The 10,000-nt window shown below is 33.8% G+C and overlaps 1 protein-coding gene across 1 annotated transcript in view; it reads left to right on the top strand.

The window, feature by feature from the left end:
* Nucleotides 1-4,488: 4,488 nt before the first annotated feature.
* Nucleotides 4,489-10,000, top strand: part of LOC137626789 (uncharacterized) — a 14,498-nt gene continuing 8,986 nt past the window's right edge. The window contains exons 1-2 of the mRNA XM_068357780.1: nucleotides 4,489-4,734; nucleotides 5,802-5,927. Of these exons, the coding sequence (XP_068213881.1) occupies nucleotides 4,489-4,734; nucleotides 5,802-5,927 (372 nt within the window). The remainder of the gene's footprint in view (nucleotides 4,735-5,801; nucleotides 5,928-10,000) is intronic.

Raw genomic sequence — 10,000 nt, 5'->3', positions numbered from 1 at the left:
TCTCTCTCTCTCTCTCTCTCTCTCTCTCTCTCTCTCTCTCTCTCTCTCCTTTATGTTAGTTAGTAAAGAAGACACATATTCAGATCCCAAGGAGGCTCAGTCTGGGGTAGACTCCAGCCACCAAATCCCATGGCAACAATTGACGAGAGCTTGAGGTCATTTTGACATTATCATTTTGAGAAGGACAAAGGAACAAGCAATGTAGAAAAAACTTGAATTTTAAAGAATCTTAGATTAATATAAGCTTCATAGAATTCTGATCGTGACTCACTTTCTTCGTTATAAAATTTTCTCTTGATATATCAAATAAATCGATGTTTATTTAAGTTGATTATTCTAAATTTACCGCAACTATAAAAGACGACTCGTGAAGGATAAAAAGATCAGGGATGATAAATTGAAAGGATTAAAGGTCACTCAAGGATGACAGAAGCTAGGGACAGCGACAGTCCCCTGGAGACTGGCCATATATGCATATGATCAGCGCTTAAGCCTCCTCTCTACCCAATCTACGACCGGGGATGGCCAGGCAATGGCAGCTCATAACAGGGATATTTCCTTTCAATATAAATTGTTCAAAGATATAAATTAACTTAAGCACTTCATCTAGTTATTCACATTTCTGAAATCTAGATTACTAATATAATCTATCCGGAACCATTTGGTAAATCAATATATATAATACAGTACTGTATGTGACCCGTCAAAATTATTGCTACATATTTTGATAAATATGCAGACATTTGCATATGCACCCTCCTCTCACCAGGGTGTGACTACTCTCTCTCTCTCTCTCTCTCTCTCTCTCTCTCTCTCTCTCTCTCTCTCTCTCTCTCTCTCGAGAGAGAGAGAGAGAGAGAGAGAGAGAGAGAGAGAGAGAGAGAGAGAGAGAGAGACTGTATATTGTATATTTTGTATATTGTATATTTATTTGACGAAAATTCTCTATCAAATAGTCAGAGAACTCACCAAGGGTAATTCATTACTATAAGTGATAAGATTTCAAATATATATCGTAACTTGATGATCATGTCAATTACCTCCATAATCCCTGTCAGACATTGCATAGCCTTACCAAGCCGCAGATGTTTTGAGTCTCTTGTGCCCTTGACTAATACAACTAATACTACAATTTTAAGGATGAATACAATTCCTTGGTGTCGTGTTTGCTCTGGGTCTACCCTAAACTTTTCCCTAGAAGTTTACGTTAGATTTGATGTTTTATAAATCGTATGCATTAGTGAATCTTCATGATAAATAAATGATTAAATGAATCAATATTTTTAGGGACTAATTGAGTCATTTTGGAGCTGGGCTTTGGTACAGCACCGCAGAGACATACCGAACGACCAACCTAAAATATAACTGCTAAAAAACACTAAACACTTAAGATCTTAAGTGACTTGTCTTCTGGGTTGGATGGGATATAATCAGAGACAGACTCCTTATTGGAATACATTTAATTTACTTGGGATTACATTGCTCTCTCGCTCTGGGCTTCCAACCAACTGAGCGTCGAGCATCTCGTAAACAATCTCACAAACCAAAACATTGAAACGAACATATGAGCATCGCTCTCAAAAGACTTAAATCCTACTGCAGTACAAAAGTAAAAAAAATCACATCCTATCTTTGAAGTAATCAATAAATGCTTGAACCCTAATATCAAAATACATTATTTCAGTTATGAACATTCTTAAACATGTTTTATCAATACAATACTGTGCAATCATTACTCTTAATACCCGTAGCGCATATAATATTAGAATACAAAATACATAACAGTCTCCTCCCCCTTAACTTGACATTGCTCTCTAGCTCTGGGCTTCCAACCAACTGAGCTTCGAGTGTGTCGTAAACAATCTCACAAACCAAAACATCAAAACAAAGTGAGGTGTAAAATTTGGTAGGATACAAAAAAGGTAGGAAGTTACAAGGTGACTTTAGAACAGTAGCCTAACCTAATCTAGGTAAGAATTCAAAATGCCTTTTGACATTGAACATCCTGAACGATTTAGCATCACAGCTGAACCCAATTCTGTTGCAACACGATGGCAACCGTGGTGTGAGGAATTTAAGATTTATTTACAAGCATTACGGAATATGAAGAATGCCCAAAATAAGGCATTATCACTTCATAGAGCCGATAGATAAGTTCAGGAAGTGTTTAAGACATTGCAGCCTACAGATGACACAAGTGAAGCTGCAATTAAGGCTCTTAACACATATTTTGCTCTTCAGGTCAATAAATTTTCCGAAAGGTATCAATTTACAGCACATGCTTATCAAAAAGAAAATGGAAGTTTAGATGCATTTGTGACTATACTAAAAAAATTTAGCTTTTTCATATTAATTTCTAGAATTATAAAATGTTATCGTAGATCAAGTTATTGCACATTGCACATCACAAGAGCTAAGAAAGAAATTATTGCAAGATAAAGATTCAACATTAGAAAAGGTATTGATAAAAGCCAGAGCTTTAGAAACATCAAATAGGCAAAGAAACATAATTGGTAGTTCTACAAGCAATAGAATGGAAAATTCTAAAATTATTACAATAGGGTCCAAGTGGTAAACAATAAGAATGAGAGAAGGAATATGTCAAATCCTAGTCATAGAAAAGTGCCTAACACTAATGTTCATAAATATCAGAATCAGGCCTATACACAGAAACAACAGGGAAAACCCAAGTGTTATAGGTGTGGTAAAACTGATTATCTTGCATACGAAGCAAAGAAATGCCCTGCTACTGGACAAACATGCCAGAATTGTAGAAAGATGGGTCATTTTGCAACTGCTTTTAAATTCCCTAAACAGTACCCAAAGAAAATAAAAGCTAAAGTTGATACTATTGGTCAAGAGAATAATGCGGAAAATGTTCATGATAATCAGGATAAATCAGACACTGATTTTGCATTTCGCATAAATTCTGTCAACAAAAATGTAAAGAAACATCATGGTAGAAATAATCATAAATGGTAAACCAATTTTTATGTAAGTTGACACAGCAGCCGATGTATCAATTATGTCCGATAAAACAGCTAAAAGCATTCCTAATTTGTTATTAAAAGGTACAAATAGAGTTTTGAAAGGTTATAATGTTTTTGATATTCAGCTAATAGGTACTTCGAACGTAGAAGTACAGTACAAAGAACAGAAATTAGAGAGAATGCCATTACCAGTAGCAAAAGGTAAAGGAAAAACTTTGCTAGGTTTGGATTGGCTACAGTATTTGAAATTAGATTGGCTTAGTATTTAGAAGGTTACAGGTAGACAAGATGAACACAAAAATGAAATGTCTGTGGATATCACATCAGAGTTTCAAGATATATTTTAAGATAAAGTAGGTACAGTAAAGAACGCAAAGGCAATTTTAGTTTTGAAACCTGACTGTGCTCCTAGATTTTGTGCTCCCAGAACAGTACCGTATGCATTGAAAAATGCAGTTGAAACAGAAATCAGGAGATTAGAAAATGAAGGTTCATGGGAAAAGGTTACATATTCAGATTGGGCTACTCCATTAGTACATATTGTTAAGGAAAATGGTCAGGTTATGTTATATGGGGATTACAAAGTAACCTTGAATCCACAACTGCAAGTAGCTCAACATACATTACCAAATCCGGAAGACATTTTTTGCAACTATGTCAGGATGTACTGTTTTTTTTTTTCTAAGTTAGATTTAAGACAAGCATTTCAACAGTTTCCCATGGATGAAGGCTCACAAGAATTATGTACAGTAAATACAGCCTTAGGTTTGTTTAGGCCAAAGAGATTACCTTATGAAGTTGCAAGTAGTCCAGCTATATGGCAACAAACAATGGATAAGATCTTTTTCAGGAATGTAAGCAGTATTCATGTTTATATATGATATTTTAATTGCTGAAAAAGACACAAGAGAACGTAGAGTAAAATTGTGAACAGTTCTGAAGAAGTTGAAGAAACATAATATTAGAGTAAATAAGAGCAGATGTATTTTAGAAGTTGATTCAGTGAAATACTTAGGTTTTGTAATTAATGGCAAGGGTATTCACAAAACTAAAGAGAAGATGAAAGCTCTGCAATCAACAAAAGTACCAAAAAATGTTAAGGAATTACAATCATTTTTAGGTTTAGTAACATTTTATGGGAATTTAATTCAGAATTTGTCTACAATTGAACACCCATTGAATAATCTGTTGAAAAAGGGTGTAGAATGGAAGTGGACAAAAGAGTGTCAGGAATCTTTTGAAAGAATCAAACAGGAAAAAACATCACCTACATTCCTAGTCTACTATCTAATGGATTTACCAGTTAAATTAATATGTGATGCATCAAACATATGTTTAGGTGCATTATTATCTCATGTAATGCCAGATGGAACAGAAAAAACTAATTGCATTCACTTCTAGAGTATTGAACAAGGCAGAAAGGAATTACTCTCAAATAGAAAAAGAAAGTTTAGCATTAGTGTATGGAGTAAAGAAATTTCATATGTATCTTTATAGTATGAAAAAGCTCGCACTTGTTACTGGTCATAAACCTTTATTACCAATATTGGGTCCAAAAGCAAGTTTACCTACGTTGGTAGCTGCACAGCTACAACGTTGGGCAATTACGTTAGCCGTGTACCACTATGATATAGAATACCGTCCAACATCAAAGATGGGTAATGCAGATGCTTTATCTAGATTATCAGTAGCCAAAGCTCCAGAGGAGTATGATGACAGTATTCTGTTAATTTCTGTATATGATGTACCCATTACAGCAAAGGATGTAGCACACAGTACCAAGAGAGACCCAGTACTTAGTAAGATTTTAGAGAGTTTAATGACAGGTAGGGACTTATGTGGAAAAGAGGAAAATTGTAAACCCTATAAGGATATATGGTTTGAACCGAGTATAACACAAGGAATAGTGATGGGAGGGTCAAGGGTTGTTATTCTTAATTCACTGAGGAATAAGGTTTTGTCTGAAATACATGCTAATCACCAAGGTAATGTAAGATCAAAGTCAATTGCAAGAACTTTTGTATGGTGGCCAGGTGTAGATAAAGATATGGAATCTTATATAAGAAATTGTATGAATTGTGTTATGCAACAAAACAATCCTCATTTTGCTAGAATGCGCCCATGGGAGTTACCCAGGTATCCATGGCAAAGAGTGCATATAGATTTTGCAAGTCCTTTTTTAAATTATTTGTTTTTGATAGTCTGAGATCCTTACAGTAAGTGGCCAGAAGTAATTCCAATCAAAACAACAACGTCTTGCCACAATAAAAGAGTTAATGCAATTTTTTTTCTACACATGATGTTCCAGAAAGAATTGTTACAGATAATGGTCCAAAATTTACCTCACAAGAGTTTAAAGAATTTTGTAACGTCAATGGAATAAAACATACATTTTCAGCAACGTATCATCCCTCTACCAAAGGAGAGGCTAAAAGGTTTGTTCAAACATTTAAACACAATATGAAGTGTAGAAAAGCAAATTCAGGTAACATATTTTTACATGTATCAAAGTTTTATTGTCTTATAGAACAATGCCGCACAGCACAACAGGCGTGACACCATCAAATTTGTTGATGTGGAGGAGGATAAGGTGTAAGTCAGATTTGTTGTATCCAAGTTTGCAAAGTGATTTAGAAGATAAAGGGTACAAACAAGTAGGAAATCTTCCAAAAGTAAGGCATTTTTTACCTTTATCTGATGTCATGGTAAGATTGTACAACACTCCAGAGAAGTGAGTACCAAGAAAGATTGTAAGATTATGATGTTCAAGTTAGTGGAAATATTGTAAAACGTCATGTTGATCAATTACAGCCATTAAACAGAAATACAGTAGAGCATGTGAATGTTAGAGATGGAAAACTTTCAGAAGTAGTTAGATCAAATGAATCAACATCAAATGAAGATTCAGAATCAATTCATGTACCTGTACAAGATGAGGTTAGAGTGCTTCCTACTAGGATTAATAGAGGAGAACCCCCTGGGAGATTAGATTTATAAAGATTTTTACAATGTCAAGTCAAGGGAGAGGAGACTGTTATGTATTTTGTATTGTAATACTATATGCACTACGGGTATTAAGAGTAATGATTGCACAGTATTGCATTAATAAAACATGTTTAAGAATGTTCATAACTGAAATAATGTATTTTGATATTAGGGTTCAGGCATTTATTAACTACCTCAAAGATAGGATGTGATCCTTTTAACTTTTATACTGCAGTAGGATTTAAGTCTTTTGAGAGCGATGCTCATATGTTTGTTTTGATGTTTTGGTGTGTGAGATTGTTTACAAGACGCTTGACGTTCAGTTGACTGGAAGCCCAGAGCCAGAGAGCAATGTAATCCCAAGTACATTAAATGTATTCCAATAAGAAGTCAGTCTCTGATTATATCCCATCCTCTTCGCCAGTTTTATGTTGGTTGAATATTGTCTGGTGATTTTATAAAACCACTCACCTGGAAATAATAATACAGTAGTTAGATGAGAATATTAGATTGCAGCATCTTCGCCGACTTGTCTTCTGGGTTGGATGGGATGTAATCAGAGACAGACTTCTTATTGGAATACATTTAATGTATTTTGGATTACATTGCTCTCTGGCTCTGGGCTTCGAACCAACTGAGCGTCGAGCATCTCGTAAACAATATCATAAACCAAAACATAAAAACAAACATATGAGCATCGCTCTCAAAAGACTGAAAGACAGTATTTGTTTGTGACCAAAATGAATTATCATACAATTTTGGTACATGAGTCTCTCTCTCTCTCTCTCTCTCTCTCTCTCTCTCTCTCTCTCTCTCTCTCTCTCTCTCTCTCTCTCTCTCTCTCTCTCTCTCTCTCTCTCTCTCTCTCTTATGAAAGCAACGTAATTACAGCCATATTTTGAGGTTTCGTTAACCATAGTAGTGGGAAATGAGGAGGCCTTTTTAACTATAGAATAGACTACCTTAAAATACAATAACTTAGAGAATACGTTTTCTTTACAATAAATCTAGGGCTGTTCTGTTCTTTTTAACCATTATATCTGCCAAACTATAACATTATTTTAGAATAATTACTTTTGGTCTACAGTAATGATAAATAAACAGAGTCGTTCATATATTATATACAAGGTATACAAGTTGGTATATTTGGGATAATACTAAGACAAAAATAACTATGCACAGCTGCTGATCATTTGCATTATTACATATTTCATTCAATAAAAGTCATTGAAATATACCCTTTTGCCCCCTCAAATTGTCAAACTGTTCTTCCTAGATTACATTTACTGTTGTTTCAAAAGCTAAAAGCTAAAGCTTTTGAGATATCTCGAAGTAAAAATTTTATGTCTTCTACTAATGAGCGTAGGAACATTGTTGGTATTCTTATAACGATGTTCGCTATCCAATCTAGGTCACGGCATAATCGTAGACAACTTGACTATCACTCGTAGGTTAAAAGAAATAAATTAAAAACTTTGCTTATTTGATAAATTGCTATCTACGGGCTGACTGTTGTTTTAACGATCAATCTTAATCAATTAACTAATGGAGACTGACTTGAACTCAATATAACTAGCTTAACGTCTGTTAGTAAATGAATCCTTGCTTAGTAAAGAGATTCAATCCAAAGCCTCAATACCAGATCTATCCAAGTTTAATATCCTGGACAAAGGTACCTGAAACAATCTCCACTTTCTGATGTACAGACACCTGTCATCTCAACATCTTTAACATGGTGGTTATTGACGACATTATACCTCAAGGGAATCACTGTAGGAACTATATAAAGGTTCCTTGAGCGTTCCTTTGGCCCCCAATTGTCCCTCTACATCACCTCTGTTCTGTTTCAAACTCTTTTAACTTTTACCTCATGGATTAACTCTAGAGTCTTACTCTAGCTTCATTAGACTACTGAAGGACCTAACAGGCCCCAGCAACAGGCTAAATGGTAAGTCCTCACCCTTCTGTAAGTCAGCTGGCTATTGTTGACTTTAGCCCTTCCTACCAGCCTCTGATTACCCCTAATCTTGCAGATTAAGAGGCTTGTCTAATAACTGTTTTGGGTATTTCCCCTTTTGAATGATTAGACGATACATTTCGTGACTTTAAAAGATCAAACGCACTGATCCGTTGAGTTTATGATCAAGAACTTCTGGGTAACATTTTTATCTGATATTAGATATGATTTTAAATATCATTGTCGAAATAATTTCAAAAAAATTTCTGATTTAAATTACTAGTCATATAAAATACATCAATGTTTTTCAGTCATATAGAATGTAAAAAATTAGTACTTGTTGAATACTGAAGTAAAAATGCTCAAAATGGATAGCTTGGTCTCATGATTGAAATTTGCAAAATAATAATGATTACGTAACAATTGGTAAAGCCATAATCATCATATAGTAGATTTCATTGAGCTATTTGCATTTGCAATTATATTCCTTTTCAATTCCCCCTTTAGCAACCCAGGAAAATGTATCCTATTGGGTTTGATTTTTGACCTTCAAGAAGATGAAGGTTTTCGTAGGAGATTAGTTCTGTAAAATGTTCAGTACTTTTTGATTATGAAACAAAATGAATATAACGTGAATAAAACTGAAGATATCAGGTTAATTCAAAGAGGTTTCTCCACTGTAAGGCAGTATTCTAAAGGTTTTATTCCAGTATAACCCGACTGAGGAATGGTCTTACTAATCTGCCGAATGGGTCGGAGGAACTTCAGAACTGCAAAATGTGCTTCTCTGTTGAACAGGTTGACATAAGTACCTTTTCATAGTTTATATATAACAGATCTATTTTAACCTTATAGCTGAATGTTTTATATTCTTTATTCATCACTTCTCATATATGATTTATTCATTTCCCTATTTCCAGATAACTCATAATAAGTCAATCAATCAAAAATAACTCATAATCAGTCAATCAATTAATTTCCTTATTTCCTTTCATCACTGAACCACTTTGCCTCTTGGAGCCCTGGGGCTTATAGCATCCAGCTTTTCCAACCAGAGTTGTAACTTTGCTTTCTGTAACAATAATAATAATGATATCTACTTGGCACTTATAATCTTTTAAACCTCTTTCAAGTTTTTGCTTGTTTTGTCCATATAAAATCAATGTTTATTCTTATGTTTTAATTCTAAGTTTCAAACAAATTAGGAATTACAAAGGTTTTTTTTTTTCAGAGCCAACCATGAAATCACTGGTAAAACTCTAAAACAGAAACATTCTATTTACATATGAAGCTCAACATATTCGTCAGAAAACCTTTCAAACATTCCTAATCTAATTCCATTCGGGACTAAAATATTCCTTTCCTATGTCAGAGTATTGAAGTGAAAACCCTCAAGTGATTTTAATCAGTCAAAACCTTCGCGAGAAAAGAAAATGTCAATTGTGATCTCCTTGATATTACATGAAATGGGTGGGGACACGTAACAAGCTGTGATAGATTGATTTTAAAGGAAGTACTCATTGATCGGTCTGAAATTGGTGGCTGGTATAAATAAGAGGAAAAGGGAAAAAACCTGGGGACAAGGGTGGAACAGGGTGGGGACAAGGTGGGAGGTATTGAAGCATAGCAGAGTTCCAGAGAGGAAATAATGATAACAAAAATAATGACTCGTCATAAGCATGAAATCTAGAGTGCAATGGCAAACTATTGGTTTTAGATCGATTTTGAATTTCTAATAATGAAAACTAGAGCGAAGGAAAGAAATTGTATCTTGATAAATAACATGGAATTTAATTTAATTATAAGTTATCAATTCCAATAGTGAATATACGCTATTCCTTATTATTGATATAGATATATTAGTGTTTATACTCACTATTAATTCCCTGAGAGTTTTCCTTAATACAGTAAACAGATATATATATATATATATATATATATATATATATATATATATATATATATATATATATATATATATATATATATATATATATATATATATATATATATATATGTATATATATATATATATATATATATATATATATATATATATATATATATA

This window comes from Palaemon carinicauda, chromosome 34 (assembly GCF_036898095.1).
Source record: "Palaemon carinicauda isolate YSFRI2023 chromosome 34, ASM3689809v2, whole genome shotgun sequence".
Classification (NCBI taxonomy): Eukaryota; Metazoa; Arthropoda; class Malacostraca; order Decapoda; family Palaemonidae; genus Palaemon; species Palaemon carinicauda.
The sequence above is the reverse complement of the archived record's forward strand: the minus strand, read 5'-3'. Positions and strand labels throughout refer to the sequence as shown.